Genomic DNA, 25,297 nt, shown 5'->3' with positions numbered 1-25,297 from the left:
GCCTAAGCTCCTACAGAGTGTTAAGGCTCAAATGTAATGTAAGATTTCAATGTTGAAAAAGAAAATAAACACTTTAAGGGCTTTTTTCCCTTACAGATCCCCACATGGACATATAAACATAAGAATGGTGATTATATTAAATTTGTTAATCCATACATCGATTAGAGCCTGCTGTAAAATGAATCAAAATCAGCCTCTGTGGAGCACTAAGGCATCCATAACTTGCTGCTGATAGGATAAACGGTTGCAAAAGGATTACAAAGATGCGTGTGGCAGTAAAAAGAGCTCATCAATATTAAAATCTTTATAAATATTAGAAAGAGTCATTGGGTGGGTGGGAGTTATTTCTCAATCTGAGGGCTGCAACAGAGTCTTCAGCTCTTTATTGGTGCTTAGAATCGGATCCCAAGAGGAAGGAGGAGTGCATTTAACAACAGACATGCAGCAGACACATGCATGCCCATCTGTTAACAGTTAAATGGAAGCATAGCCCACAAGTCTTATATTCAACCTTTGGTCCTCTAAATAATCTCATGCAATCTTTGTCATGTTCAACATAATAAATAATAGTGACAGAAAGACAAATAATTCAGTTATCAAAGTTAACAGTAGTATGTGCTAAAACAATAATAATAATAATAAGGGTGGAGCTGGAGGATTACTGTTACAGCAGCCAAAAAAATAAACACAACATATAAAGTAGAAGAGCTTAGTATTATAAATACATTAATAATTAAAAAATAATAGAATAGCAATAATAATAAAATGAAGCAATAAAGTAATAATAAGTTTGCAAAATTGTGCTAAAGATGGAGTTGAATTAAATATAATAGGTTAAGCTTAATGAGTAGAAACATAAATAAAATAAATACTGATGTCGTGGTGTGAGACAGGAAAGATCTCCTGTATCTGTCAAAACTGCTTCCAGTCAAAGGTGCATCACATGCTGGGCACCCTCAAAAAGGATTGTCTTTATACATTCAGTAGGAGGAAGTTATACTGTGCAGATGACGGTGCTCTTGTGTGTTTAATGGTCAACTCCACCATCTGTAAATGGTAGCTTAATGTATGTAGATGGCACTGTTTTAACAACCGAGCCTGTTATGGAAATGGGACCATTCGATTGCGATGCATGTGACTGAATCAGGCCTGAGCCCTGCTATCTGGGAGATAGTTGGAGGGATGTGCAGGGAAAGATGAGGAGAAGATGTAGGGCACAGTAATGAGTAGAGCTGAGAGCAGAGGCACAGAAGTGTGTACGTGTGCATGTGGAGCGCGGGTACAAAGACAAGTGTACAAATATTTTCTGTATTTCATTACACAACTGATGATGGAAACTCACAGTATAAGCTAATTGTTGCATATCAAGCCTTTATCATTTCTGAATCATATGGAGATTATAAAATGTATTTGTGATGAGAAAGCAAATTTGCAGGGGGTAAAAGTAAAAGTAAGCTGCAGATGTTTCATGGAGCAGCTTCACTGGAAGTGTTCGAGTCTGTTGGTCATCAGCCAAAGACTGAATCAACAAATCCATTTGGGCCCAGTGCTTAATGGTTTTTGCCAATACTCATTATACAGTGTTTTGGGCATCAGAGAAGAGAAAAACTGCCTTGAATACATGCAGTGTAATGGCCTACATAAATATTTTTCATTTAAGTACTACTAAAAGCTGCAGTAATAAGTTGTTTCCGGTGACTTTCATTAGTCTCTTCATTTCTGAGAAACCCCGGCCTTCTCAGTCGTAGCGTTAGCCCCGCTGGATGCTCATACCTCACTAGTTTTGACATGTGACCTTGTTGCACTTGAGGCAAGATGGTGAGTAATTTAAAAAAACAAACAAACCCCAAACAGGGACAGATTTTGTCAGCATAACTTATCTGATGGCTTACTTTTAAAGAAATTATAATTTCAGCTCACCAGGCTGTCAAACTGATTTATTTCACACAAAGTTTAGGCATGGTTACCTAAATCTTATGTAACCGGCAGCATTAAAATAGCATTACTTATGTAAAGTAGCAGGTGAAGCGAGGACGGCTTCAACAACATGCTTAAGAGTTTCAGGTAGTCAGACGAAAGAAGATGGAAAGGATGTAAAAGGTGACAAATACAAGGCTGTAACCACCAGAGCATTGCTGGCGAGACCAAATCTAGGTTTGGGTGTCTTGTGTCTTCTACTTGTAATGAAAAGTAAATAAAAGCAACTGCTTTCTGCAGAAATTACTGGCAGGGGCAGTTTGATCATAGTTGAATCCAAGGGGGGATGTATCCCCTCCAACATGATTACAGCCTTGGATAATTAAATGTCACAGTTGGAGCCTGACAGGTTATCTGTTTTGTCCGTTTAGGCTATTCTGCAGCCTGTTAACTTCTCACTGGAGGGTGAATGCTAATAGCTGTATTGGCTTCACTGTAGGAGTGGCTAATTGCCTGTTCAGTTAGTCATTTCACCTCAGATACCGCTGCTGCGTTCGCACTGTACTTAAAGTGACATCTGTCACACATTTCACTGGTTTTGTGCAAGTTTGTATAGATATCAACCTTGACTAAAGTTTGTAGAAGTTCTGCTGGCTCTTTCCTGCTGTGCCTGCAGACTTGTGATGACAGCATGCAAATAAATGTCACTTTTACAAGACCTCGGGGACCCTTTACTAATATAAAACCTCTGTCATTTAAAAATGAATGACAGACAGACTGAAAACCAACCTTGGTTGCTTCTATTTATTCTTCATAAATGTGATAATATTAACCATCTGTGCTTTACAGTAAAGATTAAAAAATAGTGTGTGTGCTACTTGGATTTATATTTTGTGCTCTGTTTTAAATATTCATGCAGATAATTGTCTCCACGTGTGATTTTACATTTCCTCCTAAAGCAGACGGGAGAATACGCCACAGACGAGGAGGAGGCAGGAACAACAGTGGCGGGAGGAGAGAAGAGCATCGAAGTGTTTGACTTACCGGAGACGGAGGATATCTTGTCTCCGTCGGAGCTGGACGCCACTAAACTCTACCAGAAGTTCAGAGAGGTAACCTGAAACGCCGCTGAGTCTTGATTACATAACTGATGGGAGCCTACAGCATTTTTCTCTGTCAGTGGTTTGAAGCGTACATTGCAAATACACCCGCAAAGCCACCAGAATTGCTTAGCTACTGAAAAAAGGTAATTAAATTTAACAACAGAAGAGACAAACACAATAGAGCCTCTGCTTAACTTGGCAAAACGATGCTTTTGTTAAGATCTGCGATCCGCTTACCCTCCCTAATTGCTAATCTGAATGATTAGAGGTGTGAACACAAAGTGATGTAAGTCCTCATTACACCTAATTGCCCGTGTTTTTAGTCGAAACTCCCAGAATAAGAATGAGAGTGAACACCATAAAGCTGGTTTTGAACCAGATCTTGGCAGTGCTTCACACACTGGGTTCCTCAGAATAGAAGCTCTCTTTGTTGAACCTCTGCTACCTTCGCTAACAGTGAACTCACTTTGAAGATTACAGCAATGAAACAGAACATAAATTTACTGACAGTTAACTCATTTATGCTTTAATGCTGCTAAAAAGCTGGTAATATCGATCTCGCGCTCCAACACCGTTACCATCAGCGCTGTGGCACCACCGGCCTTCCACAATTGCTGTATGACACATTTAACAAATGGCTCCAGCTGCACTGCAGGCACTGCAGTGGATATCGAGTGAAAATATAATGTAATCCCTGGGCTCAGGGTGTGTGCTTTTACTCCATTTTGTCATTTTCTCTGCTTCTTGACCTCTCTCCCATAGTTCAGCTTTTCCCTTTCATTCTTAAACGCCTCTGTTTTTGGAGTCTTTTAGGAAGCAGTTGACTATGGGGCTGTCAGGCTTTTGTAAATGACAGAGAGAAAATGTGATGATACAAGATGCTGTTTGAAACAGCAATGATTAATTGTGCTATGAAAAAAATTGGCACGACCAAACTTGTGATGGCGTTGCTTTAAAACGGTCCCAGGTCTGCAACCATCTGCAGTCAGCTGTGACTTTAATGATGACAAAAAATGTTGATAAGAAACAGTCAGTTTCTGATTGAATTGAGTCGAATGGTTAAAGTTTGCAATTGTTGCAATCTTTCACTGATAATATGATGATTAATTGAGATAAATTGTCACTGTCTACATAGATTGACCCACATTGTAAATCTGTATTTATAATTTAGGCAGCAATTATTTTTAAACCTTCACCAATTTTTCTCATCTGACTGCAGTCAGTCAGAGTCCGAGTGCAGTGTATTCGCTTTGTGATCCACAGAGGTTGACGGTGTCGCGCGCTCACCCTCTGCAAACTACTCCTAAATGAAAAAGAAAATCTGCGCTATCACTGAGACACCACCACATTTTTTTTTGGTCTCAAGGAAGTTGCTGTCCTATTTTTACTCCAGTGTGAGTGAGCGATAAGTAAATTATCTATCAGATGTCCACTGATTTGTAGACACAGCCAAATATTCTCCCCCAGTTTTAGTCAAACCTCTTTAAAAAAAGGGGAGGATGACTCTTTATATTAGAAAATGAAAGCTCTGCAAAAATGTAACGCTCTGCAGGTCTAACACAGTCATTATCCCAACATGTACCCACTTTAGTCAGTCATTTCTTTTCCTTTGTTCCCTCTTAGACTTGCTGCATCACTGAGCTTTATTCAGACTCACTAGGTCCAAGGATTTCTAGAAGTTGTTAGAAGATGTTATGCAGAAGCAGATTAACTTTTGCACCAAAAGATTGGAACCTCGAAAGCTACACAACTACCTCTTGCTATTTTTGCACATGCACCAGAGCCCTGAAGTTTTCTTGGAGTTACATAGTAGCCGTGTGTTTAAGAACACACGTCGAACACCTGTCAGTCTCCTAATAAATAAGCTGTGTGATGTTGGATTGCACTGACGTGTGAACAGAACAGCTCATATCCTCTTGCATTCACTACTAGTGAGTGTGCATCATGCACTGCCTCCTATCCAGGCAGCTCCCTCTTCTCAGCCTCACAGAGTATTTCTAGCACTGCCACCTACTTCCTGCCGTGTGTGACATGTGAGAAAGGAGAAGTGTGAAAAATATCCTGATGTGATTCTACCAAAATTATTTGAAGTTGTGTGAAAACTTCTTAACTTGCGCTACTGAAACTTCACAGTAACTTTTGGTAAACTTTAAAGTGAATTTTTAAACAGAAGCAGAACTGTTGGTATTGTAACTAATTTCTGCCACTGGAGGTACATCAGCTCACACAGAGATAGTGAATGATTGCAACAAAGAAACACTTTTTCAGTATATACATATAAGAATTTGATATTTGCTTTCAAACATAATGAAAGAAGAATTTTTCAGGAGGAGTAATTAGAAAAAAGTATGAGTATCAGTATTAGTACTTTAAAAAAGTTCGGCCAGTGCTCTGTGTGTCACGCCTCTACTTTTCTCTCAGAGCTTTCACTTGTTTCCATATCCTGCTCTCTCTCTCTGCATCTCCTCTTCTCCTGTTTATGTCTGCTCAGTCATTATCTAACTTCCTGTCTGCCTCTAATGGACCACCCATATACACTTGTACATCTAACTAACACCTAAGTTTCTTAGATTTTTTTTTTTTTAGTTTAGTTTTAGTTTTAACATTGCATTAAAAATGCAAAACGTTATTCCATGTTAGAAAATGTATGACTTTTTTTTCCCTTTATGGCTTCTTTAAACTACTTAGCAATTCATGCATCCCTCAGCTTTCCTTGCCTCTCCTCTGAGAGTGCATGTCAGTGCTGGAGCTGGGACGCTGTCAGGGGGAGGACAGAGTCGGCTGCCTCTGTCCATCACGCTGTATCGACGGCACAGAGAGCCTGCTCAGCCATCCATTTGATTATTGACCGCCCTCTCTTTTCTCTCCTGTTTTCTTTTTTTCTCCTCCTCTGCTACCAACAGCTCCAAATCAAACACACGGTGACCGAGGCCGAGATCCAGAAACTGAAAAACAAGGTAAGGGATTAAAACCGTCTCTGGGCAATCAGGCGACTGGTTGTGGGTGTGTTTTGTCAGTGTTTACATGATTTTTAAATCAATGTGAGACTTGGGTCAGGATAGCCGGTGAGCAGCGGTTCAAGCTTGGTGGAAATGTTTGGGAGATAAACTTTGGTGTTATAAGCGAGAGATGTTTTACAGAAACAATCCACAGCTAAAATACTTTAAATACACTTTATACAACTATTGAAGGTAGTGTTGTCTCTTTGCATGACGCACTCAGTGTTGTCAGGGTCTCTGTGAATGCATTTGTGCCTGCATGCATATAAATAACGGTGTATTATTCATATGCAGTTTGATCAAAGTGGTGCCTATAAAGCTTTTTCCATGACAGTAACGATGTTCCTTGTGATGCAATTTGTACTCTTAATAAGTCTTTGCTCCAAAAAGGCAGTTTTATTAGCTTTTGCTTGCTGATTTTATAACTGTAGGTTTGATTTTGTCTTACTTTGAGACCTTCAAAACGTCCAACAAGCTCGTGTTTTAACAATTAAAAAACAGTCTATAACTTCTTACTTAATATTGGTTACATATCCTGTTAAAAGTGCCTGTTTTTTGGCATGTGTATATGTGTAATATGTTGTATATATAGTGTTGGACATTATTGGACAATGCTGATTTTGTCCTGCAGCTGGCATCAGTGGAGCGGGAAAAGCAGCGCTGGGAGAAGGAGAAGAGCCAGCTGAAGGCCAGCATCGAGGAGAACAAGGAAAGGATGTTGAAGCTGGAGAGCTACTGGATCGAGGCGCAGACGCTCTGCCACACCGTCAATGAACACCTGAAGGAGGCCCAGGCCCAGTACCAGGCTCTGGAGAAGAAGTACAACAAAGCCAAGAAGCTCATCAAAGACTTCCAGCAGAAGTGAGTGAACTCTGGTTAAACTGATCACATTGGACCTCTCACTGTGTTTATTTTTCTCGGTCATGAAATCTCAGTTACATTAAGCATTGGACCAATGACAGTGTTTTGGGTTCAACTGCTAATACAGTTTGAAAATGTAAGTCTGCTGGACACCGGCAGCAACTTAGGTTACTATAACTAATCATGCACTTTCTAATTAGGGTCATTTATCTGAGCTTACAACATTAGTCCAACTGAAAGAATGCTGAATGTACACAATTTAAAAAAAAATCATTGTAATTTATAGTCACATCTATGAGGTAACTTCAGTGAGGCTATTTATAGTCTTTTATATGATTATATAAATTATATATATTATATGATTATATATGATCTTGCAGGTATTTATGATGTCACATACTGGCAATCCCAGGTTCGGTTCACTATTTTCACTCAGTTTCAGATTTTAATGTGCTAATGTGTGCTAGCAGTTAATCAGAAATGATTTATGGAAGCTAGTGCATTGGGAAAACTAAAAACTGAACATCCGAGTGATTAAAAATGGGAAGGAGACAAGAATGTCCTAACAAAGTTTCATAGTTTCAAATTCTATGAATATTGCATATTATGTAAGAAAAAAACATTGATTACTTCTTGAGGGACTGAAATCAGGGCAAAAAAAAGACTTATGTGCGATAAATTTTGTCTAGTTAGCCATACTTCATACAAAATCAGTCTGTTTCCATATGTTACTGTAGCATAACTGAGTCAGAAACCTCTGCCTAGGTGCTTTCATTAAATGTACTCTTCTCAGCTTGCCGAGAGAAGCAACAGCTAAGAAGGAAACCTCACATTTATTATAACACTTCAACTCTTTCAAATGAGTACTTTAGCATTAATCCTACAAACATATGTTTTAATTAAAAAAAAACTTGGATGAATTCCTTTGTTTTTCCTTTTACAGCTACCCTCACTTCTCTCAGTGAACCTGAAAAACAATATCTACCTCATTTCCATCTGTGAGCTGGACCAACTATGTTTCTTTTAAGCCTTATCCCAGTTCAACAGTAAGAACTGTGTTTCCATTTTAATGCAGTGCAGCACTCCCTCCTTTTCTGTGCACTGATTTCAGAACCTCTCCTGCTCAGCTTCAGTGTGACTGGATATAATTGGCTGTGCCCCTGCAGGCCAAATGGAAGCAAAGCGGTGAAACAAACTCTCCATGCTGATCTGTACCTTCGGCCTGGGCTGCAGAGGAGAGAGACTGTGTGCCTTTCATTATGCAAACGTCCTCGCGTGCTCTTTCCTCCTTTGACCTGGAAATTGTTTCTGTCTCCCATCACGGAGGTCTTCAGATCCCCTTAAATGCACCTTTAAGGAGAGAGCATCCATCTGGAGGGGCTTAAAGTGAAAAAACACAGGTGTATCCTTCCTTGTGTCTCTCCCTCACATCCTCAGTGGGAGGACTTAAGATGTGATGAAGAAATGAGACAGGAAAGCAAATAGAGGGGGGTAAAGTAGAGGTAAAAGGGAAAAAAAAGATGTGTGTGTTAACCGGGAACAGCGTGATCGGGGTAAAATGAGTCATTCTGGCATCCTCAAACAGCCTCAACTCCCTTATTACCACAGCTGAGCGAGAGGCAAGGCACTATCACACATGATGAAATGTGCACATGCACATATTATAGCTGTATCTTGTTTCCTGTGTTAACACACATCTCCTCTCCCCCGCCTCCTGTTCCTCCAGAGAGGTGGAGTTCATCCAGAAGGAGGATGCAGAGAGGAGGCGGCTGGAGGAGGCTGAGAAAGCTCACCTGGCTGAGATCCAGGGACTGCAAGTCAGGGTAAGCTATCTTTTTTTTTTTTCTATCCACTTTTCATTTTTGCCATAACTGAATAGCTTCCTGCCTTGTAGCTGTTCAGAGTGGGCTTGTAAAATTAAGCTATTTGCCCTTAAATAACATTGAAAATATGCTAATGAGTGACACAGTCTGGCTTTGTGTGAAATTACATTCAAAGCCAATAATCAGCATGGACATAAAGATCTTTAGGAGCACCCCCCTGTGCTTTTTCTGCCACTTGGTGTTTCTTGTAATGTGCTCAGGCCCAGTGGTCACACTTTCTCACATGTCGTACTGCCTCTGCCGCCTCTTGTTTGCCGTTTCACTCTTTTCAATAAAAAGGAAGTGCGACACAAAGATAATCGTGCTGGTGTGAGGTTTAATCATCAACCTTTAGGCCTTTCTTCACAGCTGAATTGTCAATCAAGCCTTTATTTTTTGCATTCGACACTCATTCCTTTACTGGATTTCAAAGGGTAAATAGTCGAGGGTGGCACAGGTAAGAGTTTTGGAAAACAGTAGACTCTTTATACTCTGATACTCCCTCCGTACAACAACACACAGAGTCTCTGTTTAACTACACTGACATACTGGAACAATTGTACTATATGTTCAGATATTTGTACACACTTGGCCAACCCCTGAAACTGATTTCTAGGTCTGTGCTCCTTTGTTCAGCCCCTCATTCATCAAGGATATGAAACAAGCTATTTTAGGTCCACTACCTAAGCCAACTTTCTTCTGATTGGCTGTCCCTTGTAAACAAAAGGTTTGAGCAGCAGAGAGGTGGGGAGGCTTCTGTGTTTACAGCCAGAGCTGTCACTGCATTCCCTTCCCAATTCATGACTCAGGATTGTTTACGGGAAAACCCACTCGATTTGGATTTCCAACGCCGACTATACAATTGAAGATGGTGACAGTCCACATAAACACTGGTAAAACTGTAAAACCTTTCTTTTGTACACTGTTGTGGGCTGCAGTGGCTTATTCCTAGCTAGCTTTCTAAGGAGGAAATCTCCTTTTTCCTTGCTTTTTGTCGCCACTGTGGTATTACTGTGGAACGTGATTAACTCAGGAATTAGCTCACTCTGAGCTCCAACATCTTCTGAGGTGCCAGAGCTGACCATATTAAGGATGTCCACCCTCAGTGACATCATACAGAACCAAGTCTAGTAAAACCTGCCTGAAACTGAGAGTTTGGAGTAATTTGAAACCTGAGCTTGTAGCTCATAGGGATTACATGCACAGATGCTGACCTCTTCATTTTAAACTTTTGTCATGTTTAATTTAATTGTAACAGTAAATATATGAAAATAAGAAAAAGAATTACAGGTCCACTTTTTTCAGATCAAGTATAAATGTGTTTTCTGATCATCTCAGCATGTCACCAATTGTTCCAGCGCTTTAAAGCAGCTGTTTGACAGGTATATGCCTACAGGTGATTAACATCAACCGGTTGGCCCCTCTCTACAGATTGCAACCTTAGAGTCGGAGCTAATGCAGCTGATGAAGCAGAACGGTATCCAGGTCAACAACAACAACAGCAGCAGTTCTGAGAGGCTCAGCGCTCAACAGCACAGCCCGAGCCGAGCTGCAACACAAGCCAGAGGTCTGTTTATGTGGGAACTGCCCTTTATGGAAAAAGTATAATATCTCTATATGTTGTTGTTCTGCTTTTTGTTTGTTTGTTTTTCTTACCAAGAAGCTCAATGTCATTCACATCTGTAAGAATTTTATTGGAATTTAAAGGTGAACCAAGCAGCTAGCTAACTTAGCTTAGCAGTGGTTTTAATTTATCTTTTGATTAAAACTTTATTTAGTTTTAATCAAAATTTACGCATCTAAATTCTTTTCGTTTTAGTCTTTTAAATATCACGAGATTATGATGAGAGATTCTCAACACAGTTTAGCATTTCCGTTTCCTTTACATTAATTGCAAAATGTGTCCGTCTGTCTGCTCTTCTCTTCCTCACAAGTGTTAAAAATTTGGCCCATTTTCATGTGAAACAGGGAGCATGGGTCCTAGTTGTAGCATAAAAACCAAAAACACAACTTAATAAATTCTGATTGGATCTTGTCTCTCCAGACTATTTCCATCTTGTTTTTGTCCCTGTGCATTAATTTTATTTAGTTATTGTCAAAAACTATGATGAAAATCACTGGTCAGTGAAATTAATACTGCTTAGCAGGTGTGGGAGTAGTGGGAGTAAAACCAGAGCTGCTACCAGTCCCTCTAAAGCTCACTAATGAATATGTCATATATTGGTTTGTTTTGTATGAATCAGTAAAAAACTGATAAATTAAAAAAGAAAAGCAATCATGGTGATTATTTGCCTTCTTTATTTACACTTCATTGATTGAACAAAGATCTTAAAATGCTGGTTAGCACATTTCGCTAGCTCTGGCTAGCCGTCGCTCTCTTAGCTTTTGTGCTAAGTTAGCTTGTTTAATGAATCTTGCAGTTTAATGATGATTTTGCTTTTAAAGTACATTAAAAAACATTGCATTATCCAGTTTTTTACTGTTAACTCACACACTCCATTGTAGATAATATAGAAATATCCATTTCATTTTAAAAATCCTCACACTTGAACCTCTGACTCCAGTTTCACTCTGAACTACTGCAAATAAAAACAAACAACTAATCAGTCCTGAGCCCATCTGTCAGGGTTTCTGTCAGGCTTTGTTCTCCTCAAGTCTTTTTAAGCTCCGCTGGCTTCATTTCAGTGGCTGTAACCGTCAGAACAGTAGAAGAAGCACCATATCTGGTGCAGTTCAGCGGATAGCAGAGTGATTGCATCAGCAGTGAGATGAATGATGCAGCCCATGTATGCTATATTAAAACAAGAGGGGCCAAGGGATACGGCTTGAACGGGATATAAAGGAGAGAGCACACGTGGGAGGAGAATACAGGGTCTGCTGAAATTATCTTTTTGAAATTTAAGTGATTCAGTCTTTGTTTCATCTGACAGCATCTCCATGCGCACTCAGGGAATGAGGAGAACGATGATAATTGTCTGCCTAATTAGAAGTGTCGCTCATGGGGGAAGTTTGGACGTTTTAACTGAGTTGATGGTTTTTTTTAATAGGTGTGTTTAATGTGGGTGTCGACACGGGGTCAGGGAAAATTAAGAAGTTTAAAAAAAGTAAAATTTAAAAAACAAACGTCACGGATGGACAGATGTCATCATGAAGGGATGTGCTCGGGTATACCAAAAGCTGTTTTTGCTCACCATTTCTTGTGTGTGTGGGTGTGACTCTAGACACGAAGGAGGGCTCTCCCCACTCACCCAGCAAAATAAAGGGCTACGGAGGAGTTCCCAGAGACAGCATCTGCTCCACAGACGAGGTTTGTATTAACATGTTTCCTTTACTCAGTGAAACCTTAACACAGTTACACGATTTCTTATTTAACAACTGTTGAAACATGAAACAGACGTGATGCAGACAGATGTGACTTTTAATCAAACGAGCTCCATTATTCTCATTAGCGTACTCTTACATTTAATATGTCTCAGATTTCACCACAGGGTGTTTGGTATGTGCGTGTTTGTGGGCCTTTAACCCCTGTCCATTCCACTTTATTCCTTCTAATGGATTAATTGCCGCTTGTTGCTCTGCCACTTTAATTGAGTGTGTGGTTCTGTCACAGCTTATTGTCTCTCCCAGTGTGATAATAACAGCTACGGTCTTTTTTTTCTGGATGAAAGGCTCGGGTTTGGCTAATGCTGTCACTTAACTCAGCAAGTTCAGATTAGATAAACAACTCGAGAACTGGATCAGAATTGGCAGGAACACAGAAGCTAAGGCACTGTGGCGCTTCCTGGGGAAAAGAGGGCAAGGAATTAGAAATGGTGAAAGTATGTCAAGTGACTTCTGTCAGATTAGTGCGCAGCTCTGGCTGCTCAGATCTCTTATTCTTTGATTGCACTTAATTTCCTCTTCGTTCTGTGGGAGTTCTTTGGAGGTTTTGCTTGTCTTTTCTTTCGCTCTCTCCTTAGTTACATTTTTCACATTTTTATGGTCTCTTAAATTAACTTGATGTTTCTTCTTCTCTCTGCTGTTAGATCTCTGAAGGTCGTGGAAGTCAATCCCACAGCCACTCTGGTCCGTTTCGTAGTGTGGCCTCTTGCGATGGAGGAGTTCCAGCACTTAGGGTCCAGGCCAGTCCAGAGGGCTCCCCCAGAAAAACACTCCACGGTTAGCACTCCTGGATCCATGCAGAACTCTTTTAAGCTCATCATTTGATGTAGGAGTAATGTCAGTATGGGGCGTTTCTTATCACAGGTTCTCAGTCTCCGAGCCCCTCTCAGAGTTTGGAGGAGCAGAGACCAGCTCTGGACCCTGGGTAAGACAGCAGATGATGCAATGACATGTTAACTTTTTGAGTGAATTGATGCATCGTACGTTGTCCAGAGAAATGTCGTCAAATGAAGTTGATAAATGAAGTTGTTAATCAAACACAAGGATCACGTATAAAAGAGCAGTGCTGTGTACACTCACTGGGCACCTTATTAGGTACAGCTTACTCGTACTGGGCTGGATGCCCTTTTGGTAAGGTGCTAAAATGTTATGTTCAAGAAACCAGTTAGAAGTGATCTGAGCTTTGTGACATGGTGTCTTATCCTGCTGGAAGCAGCCATCAGTAGATGGGTAAACTGTGGTTATAAAAGGATGGACATGGTCAACAACAATACTCGAGTAGGCTGTGGCATTTAAGTGATGCTCAGTTGATGCTAAGGAATCCAAAATATATAAAGAAAATTCCCACACACCATTACGCCACCTGCAGCCTCAATAACTGGTAGAAAGCAGGATGCATCTATGCTTTTTTGCCAAATTCTGAACCCAACATTCAAATGTTGCAGCAGATCATCATTAGTTTCCTGTTCTTAGTTGACAAAAGTGGTACCCAGTGTGGTCTCCTGATGCTGTAAGCTCTAGAGATGCTATTCCAGGAACATCCAAGTTTCTGAAACTCCAGACTACCTGCAGCCACAGCCTACTCTGATGCTCAGTTTGGCTTCAGCAGATTTTCTTGCCATGCCTAAATACACTGAGTTGCTGCCACGTGATTGGCTGAATACACATTTGTCTTAACAAGCTGTTGAACAGGTGTACCTAAATGAACCAGATAAACATTTACAAACATGCTGAGCAATGAACACACGAGCAGATAAAACATGCTGTATTTATTTACAGCTTTTATCGTCTGCAGTTTTAATCAGAATCAGAAATTCTTTATTAATCATGAAAGAAATTATAGGTTACAGCAGGCAGCACGCTAATGGCACGTGCGCATTTACAAAGGAACCCTCTGACCGAACTTTACACAAACATCACATTGGGAAGACATGTCAGAGAGGTAGGCTGATAGGAAAAAAACAACGAAAATACAAAACATGAGGTGAGAGGAGGAGAAAAAAAACTCAGACTGAGCTCCTACTGGGAGAACAGTTTGAGAACAGAAAAAAAACACCCCAGCACAAAAAGCACATGACTGTCAATACACCATAGAAACACAAGACAAGCAACTGGGGTGGGTAAGGGTAAGAGAGAGCCGGTGTAGACAGCACATCCGGTCCTGCAGCATGTCTGTGCTGGTCCAGTCAACCCGCCATCTACCCCGGAGAGGACAAGCATCGAAGGCGTTTGGAAATGGAGGGGGATGAGTGTGTATCAGTGTATGTGTGTGTGTGTCCTGAGTTTAGCTGAGAGAGTGTCCTTCGCCCTGCCAGGCTAAGTAAACAGTCTTCCAGCCGACCCAGGTGGCCTTGCGTAGGGGAGGAACAGTCTAAACACCGTCTGTTCTCAGGGTGAAAATTTGTTTTGTTCAGCTCCAGCCTTGAGACCACAGCTGGCGCCTATATGGTAGCCGGATGAAATGATGGTAGCATTCCTTTAGTTCGAACAACTGCATGTCAATTTTACAGCCGCTCTAACAGTCCAACACTGGTCTCTCAATCTCCCGTTGGAGAGCCGCGAGTTTCTCCATGATGTTATCCAATTTTCGCTCATAGGTCTTAGTCTGAGTTTTCACTGCAGCCTCAAGCTTCAAGATCTTATCCGTGCAGCGTTCAATGAGCCTGTTTCGAGAAGTCACAAGTCGTCCCATCGCTTCAATCACAGCGGGCAGCCTTGTGGGGTTTTGAAGAGCCGATTCTGCTTTCTTTAATCTTTGATAAACCAGGGCCAAGCCAGCTCCGATCAGCAAGAACCCTGTTATCATGGTTCCGAAAAGGTAGATGTCTTCAATGTCCTCGATCGACAGCCGCGCCAGGCACAGGACCCTCCAGTTATTCCACTCGTCCATCGTGTATCCGGCAGGGAACGTCCCTCCAGGACACTCAGGCTCACCCGAGCCCAGGCTTCTCGTTGAGAAGAGGGTGTCAGTTGCATTCAGGGACCAGTTGATCAAATCCATAATTCCCCTTTTAGGTTTTAGAGAACAGACTGTGAGAGTGTTCCAGGGCAAGAGTAGAAAAGTAGACGAGACTAGACAAGGACACGAGAAGCCAAGCAGGGAAGATAAGGGAAAGGGGGAGGAGAAAAGTGCGACCGCCTTCGTCAGGAGCCAAGAGAGACAATTTAACAACTGATCTTTTATGGAAGTCATTTTGTATGAATAATTACTAAAGGTTCATAGTTAACAAAGCACATGAACAAAAAAATTGCATCACATATGTTACTCAACTCCACTCCACCTCCTCACAGGAAAACCAAAGTGAAGGACAAAGATCCCAGAGCTTCACCTGGAAACAGGTATTACTGTTTGCATTTTCCTTGTCTCCCTCCATCTAATAAACACGAGGATTTAAAATGTTTACTTCACGATGGCTGATTTCGGAACTCCCTGCACCTCTTTCTGTCTCTCAGCTCCACAGAGCCGTCAGCAGAGAACAGTCCAGAGTACCTCAAGGCCAAGGTGTGTGAGGTTTGGTCATTGGTACCTTGGTAAATAGTGATTCTCTCTGAATAATAGTCTGCTTTGCCCTTTGTGGTGCACAATTATACATGCACTTAAAAAAGTCTTCTTGGCATCCGTGCAGTTTTTAACAAGTTCTGCATTTTCACTGCAGGTTACTGTTCACTTTGTAGCTTTAATGTACTGTGTAGTTTCTGTTGAACAGACTGCACTCACATGGCCACACTTCTTCTCCTATTCACATTATGTGGTATTGTATTCCTTTATGTTTAATAATAATGCTTCAAACAATTGAAATGGAAATAATTTTGTACCCCAAGATGTAATTTGGGGCTTATATAAAAGGAAATTACCTTGCCAAAGCCATAGAAATCCATAATTTGCTTTATAATTGCCCAATTAATTGTGTAACAGTCGATGAAACTCAGTAAAAAAAAAAACATAATGATTTAGCAAACATATGATCTGATTTTAGGTGTTAATTTAACTTTAGCAGAAAAATCTGATCACAGTGTGAATGAGTTCATTTTCTAATGTGTATAAAATCAGTTAAACCTCATCCTGATACAATAAGATTAAAGTTGTAGGAACTTACGTGAAAACTGGCTAATCCTGTGTAATATCAGATGGGGTTACCATAGGATTAAAAAGGAGATTATTTTTGATCCTGCACCAGTTCAGTCCTCTCTCACTCCCAAGACACCCTCAGCTTAAGAAGAGTGCACATGAGAAGATAAATCTTATCAGAACTTCTTCTTAATTATGTTTTTATGGAGCTTTTAGGTAAGGAGTCCTCCCAGAAAGCTGACAGTCTAAGCCTGAGATTAGTCTCACTTTGACCTCAGATGGTACTGAGACTAAAAGGACTGAGTTAAGCTACTGTATGTTATTGAGCGTAAGAAATAGCTCTACACTCTTAGCCATATATCACCGAAACTATAAACCTGTGTATTTCAGGCGAAAAAAGGAACGTTCAGTAGCTCAAATAAAGTTTCTCTGCAGGGCAGTGTTGTGTCCACGTAAATTCCAGCCAAATTTATAGTTTGCATACTATTCAAGCATCTTTAAAAAAATTACAGATATGCACACACTCCTTCTTGGAGCTTGTCAAACACCTAAAACATAATTTTTTTTAAAAACAGGGCGATGAAGCACATCAGTTACATTCTGGGAGAAAAAAACCTCCATTTTCTTGATTCATTCACTCCCCGTCCGCTCTCTCAGGTTAAAAAAATCATTCTTAAATACATTTGTAACATCTACATCGTGTTGGGCTTCACATAACGCTGCACAGAAACATCAATAACAGAGAAGCGTTCCAACTAATCGGCTAAATTCAGCCGCAGAGCCAGTTGGCTCGCCACAAGTCTTACGAACGTGTTGTTGATTTCTTAGGCACCCACTTTGTGCGATGATCTGAGTGCCAGCAGCAGCAGCTCAGTAGAGATCAGCGGTCTGCTCAGTGAAGCCAAGATGTCAGGACGCTCACACACGCTGGTGCTGTCCTCAGATGAGGTACTAAATGTTCCCGAAACTTCTTCGTGGATGTTCAATATGGAAACACAAACCATAAATACAAGCTTATTTATCTTCGCTGGTTCAAATCAGCCCATGCATAAAGTGTGTAATCTTATAGAAAACATCCAGAAAGTTTTTCTTTTTTTTTCTTTACATTATTGCACGAAAGCTTATCTTGTTTTTACTGCAGAAAAGCACTTTTTTTTTTATTTGCCAGGCTACCACAGAGGTAGCTTTTTCATTTCTGTTCTGTTAACTACCCAATCATTTTCTGTTGTTTTCTATGCTGCAACATTCAGAGTCTGGATATGATAGATGATGAGGTGAGACTGAGGTTCTTTTAATGCATGCGTGTCTCTGTGTCTGTTGAGCTGTGTGTAAACCATTTGTCTGTGTCTCACTGCTACACATCTTTGGTGAGGAACGATCTTTTTTCTCTTCATGGCCCCCAGAATTTCAGTATTTCTACGTGCTGAATGTAGGCATCGGTGGAATTTTTGATGTTGTTGACTGGGTTTGAGCCCATTATTCATCCAAATTAAGCACTAAAGATGGAGCTGATAGGTTTTTTTTATCGTATGTGCTTCTTTTCCTTGTCATGTATGTTCAGATGCTAGACGAGGGGCAGTTTTCAAAGCAGTACCAGTGGCAGAACCGCAGCATTACCGAATGGACTTCACAGCAAGTGGCCCACTGGCTTATGGGCCTAAACTTAGAACACCTTATTCCAGAATTCACTGCCAAAAATATAGATGGAGTGCAGCTGCTTCAGCTGAATAGTGCTGAGCTCAAGGTAACAGAAACCTTTTTGTTATTAAATGCATCTTAATTAGATTTCGAATACAGATCACATCACAATGACCCAGTCAAAGTCCTCAAAGATAACAACGTAATTAAAAGGCTATGCCAGGACCTTAAGAGGGCTGTTTATAAATGAAACCTCCATAAAGAGTAGATAATGAATTCCTTCACAATTATGTGAGAGACTGATACATGTTTTCAGATAACTATGACTTCATTGCTGCTAAAAGTAGTTCCAAGGGTATAGGCCTAACAATAAAGTGTTTTTATGAGATGAGCATAACTGGTCTGGCAAAAGAAATATAAAGGATTAAAAAAAAATAAAGCGAAATAATTATACTTATGAGATAAATATAAAACAATTTTTGCTAATTTGTTTCAGGCTCTTGGGGTCACTTCTTCCCAGGATCGAACACTGATCAAGAAGAAGATCAAAGACCTCAAAGTTATGATGGAAAAGGCCAAGAGGAACCAAGAAAAGATGGAGAAACAGCGCGAAAAGCTGCGGAAGAGAGAGCTGGAGCAGCAGCAGAAAGATGCACGTAAAGAAAGTGCGGCGGAGTGAAACGAGCCCCCAGATTACCTCCCGCTTTACTGTAGCACCACATCAAGTAGCATCTCGCAGAACAGAACGTCAGCAGGCCCCACAAACGAAACCCGAGGGACGCCCGCTCAGTAGTTCAGTAGTTCTGAAAGGTGGAGCTCCACACCCAGCTGCCAGTTGTTGTTGAGTGACCTTTTCACCAACCAAACGAAACCAAAAGGATCAGTTGGATAACAGAATGGTGCCCTTCATTTGCTTCATTTTACACCCATCCTGTGTTTTTAGCCAGAATTTATGGATTCTGTTTTGCTGTTTATAGCTGTAAATTGGTTTTATTTATTCATATCCAGAGTGCGCCTGTGAAAAGTTTATCTCTGTAACCTACCACATCATCTCTAGAGACTTCTCTTACCCATCATAGCACCTTTAGACATAGACATGTACAGTGATAAATAAGGATGTAGATGATGTGCCATTTCAATAGACTTATGTATATCCTGCTCAAATCTAAAGATCAGCGGAATCTCTTTATGGCTTTTACGAAGCACATACAGTTCAGGTCTTTGTGTTGGATTACATGAGGCAGTGTTCATCTCCCACCACCAGGTGTCCCCATGCTGCTTACTTTCACTACTGAATAAGGCAACACTGGAACTTCCCTAAAGGAATTGAACTGGAAATTAAAGGTTCGCCGGGAGAAACGAGCGCTTTGATTTCTTGTAAGAACACTGGAAGTGCAACCACTGTAAATTTGACTTGCGTACTGGCTTACAGTGCCCCTTACCGTATACATGTACCATACTCAAGCCGTTTAAAGTATAAATGATGAAGACATACTAAACTGACTGGACTTGTTCTAATAGAGATTTCAGGTACTGTGTAATTATTACATTTGTAACTTACCTAACCCGAACCACAAAAAACAGAAAAGTTGATAAAAATGAAACTTCTTGCTTAAATGCATAATGTTGCTTTGACTCCCCCTTGTAACCTGCTTTTGACCTCTTTTTATATTCTCTCAGTAACAAAGTAATACCTGCCGCTGCCTTTAGAAATTTCAGCTTAGTAGAATTTTTCCAAACTCTGCCCTCTTCTGTGCAAGCGTCAGGACACATACGATAGACTAAACGACGTCCTCATTCGTGTCATTTTATTATCTCCGATGCTTTGTCATGCAGATTTCTCTGGAATGTCCTGAAAATAACATTTTGTAATGCTGCCATAAAGATGCTTTGTGCGACACCTAAAGTGCAGAAACTGTCCTTAAAGATGATCTCACCTAAAACTTTGATGTTAAAGTGGAATTGAACTTTACAGCCGGAATATATTTTGGACTTTATTCTGAAATTGGTTCATCATTGTTGGAACGATTTATTTTAAGATTTCAAAGCTCACCGAGAGACATTTTGCCTGTGTTACTTCTTTATCATTCCCAGGAATTATTTTATAGGTTTACATTAAATGTAGAGACACCACAGCCACCATGAGAGATATGCAGGCAGCTGTGATGATATCTTTATCTTAATGACCCTGTCTGGTGTGCTGCTAACAGGCTGAGAAGAATAGATGGGGTATCAGTGCGGGTATACATGATAGTAGATTGTGTTATTATTTATTTATTTCTGTATTTAATGAAGCAGTGTACTATTGTTTATGATAACGAAATAAGAGGATTATTAACATTTAATAATTATTTATCCAGAATTGTATGATTACCTACTTTTGCCAAACGTGATCAGAAAGTGATTTCAATTCAAATGGCTGTTATCAAATGAAGGATTTAAAGGTCGATATTGCAACGAGAGAAAAAAGTCAGTAGTATAGTCCCATTGTGCTTGTGGTTTTCCTCTAATACCACCATAGTGCTGCTCCTGTGCTACTCTAATAAACTGCTCATGATGTATTCTCATGAAATGTTTTGTAACACTTGAATCCTTCTATTAATACCCCACACACACCCTGACAAACCAGTCAGCAGACTCTTTTGTATGTATAGTTAAACACTGAAAGCAATATGCTGTAAGAGTCCTAAAGAAGCCTTGTTTTGTATTGTGTCAATGTGGGTGCGCTGTTTTCCAGAGGGCTGAGGATGCTTAAAGGTCAGACCTGAGCTAAATACGGGATTCCAAATCTTTTCTATGTGCTTGACCGATCTTGCCAGGCGTGATGAAACCATCGTATACATGGGACCTCAGTGCTCCCGGCGGGCAGAGACACAGATGAATCATGTCTGGAAGGTTTTTTCTTTTTTATGTATGTAGGGATAGCAAAAAGATATTTGCCACAAACTGCTAGCCATGCTTTCACTTTTAAAAAAAGCTGTGCTTATTCTCCTCCTCCTCCTTTTTTTGTCATTGCCTTGCTGTCACATTCTGAAAACTTTGAAAGGGCAGCTACCTGTCACACTGAATAAAATGTGCAGCCACTGTCCACAGTTTGCTTTTGTTTCTTCTTCTTTTTTCTTCTTCTGCATGTGTCCTATTCAGTCAGACACGCACATAAAAATATTAGAGTTTTTTTTTTCTCTCAGGTTCATAAAGCTGATTATTTTTTACCACATCCACTGATAGAAGGGATACAATACAATGCCCTTCTGTCACTGGACACCCCCCAGCACACTAACTGGTCTAGAGTCAGCCAGCTTTAGCTTTCCCATCCCACCCTCTATGCTTTCTATTTATGTTCATCCTAATTTCTCTCCAGGACTATTTTCTCCCAGTGACGACGCACTGCTGTCACTTGTTGCCCCTCTTCATCTGCTTTATTTTTGTCTTCTTTCTCTATGCAACTCCTATGGCCGGGCTGATGGAGTTGTTGCAATGGTTGGTATGCTGGAATCCTTCATCGTCAACATTTGTGCGTTGCTTTCCAACATACTCCATGCTTTATGGACAATATTAGCGTCTAAGCCAGACGATTTGGCAGCGTTAGGGCCTTTGGACAGAGATTTCATGGAGGATTTGAGTCCCAGAAAACTGGCTGAAAAACAGCTGAAGCAACGGTTCCTGGAGGCCTTGCAGACCAACAACGCACAGGAAGTCCTTGAGATTTTACAAACCAGCAAACTAGACATTGACGTTGTGTTGGAGGTGGAAGATCCCAGCATGGTCCTCGCCTCGTACAAACAAGGTGCAGGAAAACTGTGTGTGTTTGTGAGTGTGTGTGTGTGTGCTGAGTATAAATGCAGATCGTGAGATTTCTCACACTTCTCCATTGTTGGTAAGCAGTCCGGTAAGTTGACCACTAGGTGGTGCAAAACTTCCATAGAACCATAGTACGTAGGATGGATTATTGCACACACTTTAATGCAATATATTGGATTGTGTGTGTGTAACTCAAACATTACAAAGCACTTAGATGAAACTGCTGTAATTATGAAGAATTAAAAGTACAAAAACTTTACTGTTGCTGAAAGTTACTTCCTCTCTTTTAGGATACTGGCTACCCGGCTACAAACTGGAAAAGTCCTGGGCCATGGGTATCCATGTATGTGTAATGTACAATGCTGTGGAGACAGCACTGGTACTCCTTCAGAAAGGCGCAGCTGTCAATCAGATGCCCAATGGGAAGACGCCTCTGCACGTGGCCTGCGAGGTGTCCAATGGAGACTGTGTGCCCTTGCTTTTGGCTCACGGGGCAAAGGTCAACAGCCTGTCTCTGAGCGGGCACACACCGCTGCACTACTGCATTACCCGGGAGTCTGTAGAGTGTGCCAAGCAACTTATCCTCAAAGGTGAGAAGGCAAAGGTAGAAGCACAAATACAGTCACTGCAGAAACCACTAAAACAACAACCAAATGTTTTTTTCCCTCTCATGGAGGTGCAAAAGTCAACAAAGCAAGCCACAACAACGAAGAGGACACACCTCTACACACGGCAGCCAGATTCGGTGTTCCGGAGCTGGTGGCTCTCTATTTGGCTCATGGAGCATCTGTGAATGCAGTGAACTCTCTGCAGGAGACTCCTCTGGTGACTGCAGCCTTCTGGGCTTTTGACACTAAGGAGCAAACCTACAGCCAAGACCATCATCTAGTCTGTCGCCTCCTGCTGGACTATCAAGCTGGTAAGACGTTCTAGATAGGTTTCCTTGACTTTGACTTTAACCCCCCCCCCCCCTTTACTTCCACTGCAATGTTTCAGATTTGATTTCTGTTGCAGATCCCAACATTCAGGAGGCAGACCACAAAACAGCTCTTCACAAAGCTGCCTGGAACTGCGATCACGTCCTGATAAAGATGCTGCTGGAGGCTGGGGCAGATTCTCGAGCCATGGACATCAACGGCTGTTCTCCCATTCAGTATCTCCTTAAAGTGACGGAAGTCAGGCCTATGGCCATGCCAGACCTCTGCTTTCAGCTGCTGCTCAACTACAATGCAGCACGGATTTACCCACCACAGTTCCACAAGGTAGAGAAGATGATGATGTGGGTTTGTGCTGAAATGATCTGCGTTATACTATATGTTTAACCACAAAGTCTTTAATGTTTTGCACAGGTGTTCCAGAACTGCCATGACTACCCCAGAGTTGTAGAAATCTTGGTTAACTCCTATAGCAGTTTAAAACCCACAAGGAAGTGGAGAGCTGCTCTTCCTGATGACTGCTACAAGGTAGAGCTAATAAAGACTGTTTTCTTTAAATACAATACACACACACTGACTGAAATTAAAAAGGAAAAAACGTAATCCTGTGTAAGAAATCTCATTTATAATTTAAAAAAATTGTAAAAACTGAAAAGAATGTTAAAAGATGAAATATTTATAGATGAACAAATTCAAAGCTATCTGATGCCTCTCAACTGTTAATTAGTGTATTGCCCCTTTAAATTCAGCTTACATTAGCTGAATATGACTGAGTGTGCCCTCTCATTGAAGTTAAACAAAAGCGTCTGTTTCTTTTTGTCTCCTCAGCGCCATAAAGACTTCTACGACTCCCTGTTTGCCGTTTGCACTGACGCTCCTCGCAGTCTGCTTCACCTCTCCAGATGTGCCATCAGAGCTGCCCTGGGCAGTTTCTGTGACAGAGGAGTAGCACAGCTGCCTCTGCCATTATCCATGAAGAAGTATTTATTACTAGAACCTGAGGGGATACTGTACTGATAGAGACTCTGGTGTTCTGATGTGCAGAATGAGGCCTAATGACCTGAATAGAAACATTTATTAAGTGCCTCTCCGCTAACTGTGGAAATGAAAAGTGGTGCAAGATGTAACATCATCATCATTAACATTTTATTTATTTAAACCTCAGAAAGCACAGAAAAAGAACAAAAAAAGGTATTTTTTGTGCTTGCAGGATGAGCCATTTCTGTGTTTTAGTTAATAGCTGCTAACATTCCAGGACAGCTGGCGGGTCGGAGGGGAGATTTGTTAAAATAGCTTTAAGATGCTTCCAGATGTTAAATCCTCCTCATTGGTGTTTTTGTTGTATAGATGGCAATGGTGTGTCTAGTCTGAATCTTAAGGCATAGTGATATATGTAATACATATAAAGGCTTGATAGTGGAGCTAGGGCCTGCCCAAAAAATAACTTCCCTGTAATATATTGTGAGAAAATTCTTACTGAAATTTTGTTTCTTGTAAATAGTGAAAAATATATAAAGTAAGTTCTTTTTTTTCCAACCCAAACGACTCCTAGTGTTGCCTTCTCTCTGTTAGGTTGTTATTATGAGAACAAACTACCACATTCAGAATTTCTTGCATTCAAAAATAACAACCATTTGGTCTTTTCAAAGATAAGGACCAAATTATGGGGGCGTTAAAAGTTAAATGAGAGCTGTGGATTGACATTTTTGTCTGTATAAAGAGAAGGTGTCCAATTAGAAGGACAGAGCTTCGAACACTGCCTGTCGTGACACAGTGCACCCTGAAAACAAAAGCAGCTTCATGATTAATCAGTAGTGCAAATAACACAGCCAAGGTTTCTACAGCGTCTGAACCCACTGAAAGAGGTTATTAGTAGTTAATTTGCTCCATATCAATTTTTGAGGATATAAATGTAGAATATATTGAAAAAATGAAACTAAACGTGACGTCATGCGGGGAGAGATCGTTTTAGATATATTGCTATGTTGACACCTTTACTAGCCTGGTGAGTCTGAAATTAATTTTATTAAAAAGAAACAGTTTGATTATCAGCGTCTCGTTTCTGCCAACACCCAGAGGAGTCTGAGATAATGGGATCTATAGGTCATTTTTGTAATGACCCAATAAAAGACTAAAAATGAGATGTACGAAGCTCTAGATCACTTACATTAATGACTAAGGTGATGATAACAGAAAAGCAAAAAGAAAGAAGTTTTAAAGCAGTGACAGCATCACTCCCTAACCCTTAAATGTTTAATCGACAAATGTGCAAATGTTTGCATTTACTTTATTCTTTAGAGTGACAGAGGGACCTTTAGCCACCCAAAAAGAAGCATCTAAAGTGTCTTTAGTGCGAGTCTCTTTGCTGTAGCTATTTTCCACCTGTGCAGTGTTGACCAGATTCTCTCTCTATGGACAGCCCATGCAGAGAAGGCTCCAAATCTACCCGGCAACCAGCCTTAATGCGCACTCTCAAACTCATGTTCCACTTTCAGGAGAACAAACACTTGACAAAACCCTCCGGAACAAGTGCTTGTTTTTCCAGTGGACTGCTTGTAGCCAAAAAAAAGGAAAACACTGTCTGCAGTGCAAGAAAGCACCCGACGCCCTCAGATCAGAGATAACTTCTTAAAAAGGAAGAAGAAGAACTTAATATTATTTTCAGGTTTTACCAGAATGAGCACAGTAAATCCTCTCCTAGAGGAAACTGTTCTGAAAGGTGTCAAGTCTG

General features: G+C 40.7%; 2 protein-coding genes across 6 annotated transcripts in view; both read left to right on the top strand.

Annotated features, from left to right (window-relative positions):
* Nucleotides 1–20,899, top strand: part of ppp1r9a (protein phosphatase 1, regulatory subunit 9A) — a 53,578-nt gene extending 32,679 nt beyond the window's left edge. For 3 of the 5 annotated variants that reach the window (XM_080862493.1, XM_080862494.1, XM_080862492.1), the window contains exons 7-20: nucleotides 2,877–3,029; nucleotides 5,924–5,977; nucleotides 6,651–6,880; nucleotides 8,607–8,703; nucleotides 10,174–10,309; nucleotides 11,964–12,049; nucleotides 12,768–12,900; nucleotides 12,988–13,048; nucleotides 15,415–15,462; nucleotides 15,577–15,625; nucleotides 17,021–17,140; nucleotides 17,443–17,466; nucleotides 17,754–17,936; nucleotides 18,327–20,898. In XM_080862493.1, coding sequence (XP_080718619.1) covers nucleotides 2,877–3,029; nucleotides 5,924–5,977; nucleotides 6,651–6,880; nucleotides 8,607–8,703; nucleotides 10,174–10,309; nucleotides 11,964–12,049; nucleotides 12,768–12,900; nucleotides 12,988–13,048; nucleotides 15,415–15,462; nucleotides 15,577–15,625; nucleotides 17,021–17,140; nucleotides 17,443–17,466; nucleotides 17,754–17,936; nucleotides 18,327–18,509 — 1,557 coding nt within the window. In that variant the 3' untranslated portion in view covers nucleotides 18,510–20,898. Of the gene's footprint in view, nucleotides 1–2,876; nucleotides 3,030–5,923; nucleotides 5,978–6,650; nucleotides 6,881–8,606; nucleotides 8,704–10,173; nucleotides 10,310–11,963; nucleotides 12,050–12,767; nucleotides 12,901–12,987; nucleotides 13,049–15,414; nucleotides 15,463–15,576; nucleotides 15,626–17,020; nucleotides 17,141–17,442; nucleotides 17,467–17,753; nucleotides 17,937–18,326 lie in introns of all 5 variants that reach the window. The other 2 variants (XM_080862495.1, XM_080862496.1) reach the window with 2 other exon arrangements.
* Nucleotides 20,900–21,073: 174 nt separating this feature from the next.
* On the top strand, nucleotides 21,074–24,012 carry asb4 (ankyrin repeat and SOCS box containing 4; the record flags this gene model as incomplete). The annotated part of the gene is made up of 6 exons (XM_080863153.1): nucleotides 21,074–21,617; nucleotides 21,922–22,221; nucleotides 22,308–22,550; nucleotides 22,646–22,893; nucleotides 22,981–23,094; nucleotides 23,395–24,012. The coding sequence occupies 6 exons, from the start codon at nucleotides 21,074–21,076 to the stop codon at nucleotides 23,581–23,583; spliced, it is 1,638 nt and encodes a 545-aa protein (XP_080719279.1). The 3' UTR covers nucleotides 23,584–24,012.
* Between the last annotated feature and the right edge of the window lie 1,285 nt (nucleotides 24,013–25,297).

Source organism: Rhamphochromis sp. 'chilingali' (genome assembly GCF_963969265.1).
Source record: "Rhamphochromis sp. 'chilingali' genome assembly, chromosome: 17".
NCBI classification, from domain to species: domain Eukaryota; kingdom Metazoa; phylum Chordata; class Actinopteri; order Cichliformes; family Cichlidae; genus Rhamphochromis; species Rhamphochromis sp. 'chilingali'.
This window is presented reverse-complemented; position numbering and strand designations above follow the sequence as displayed.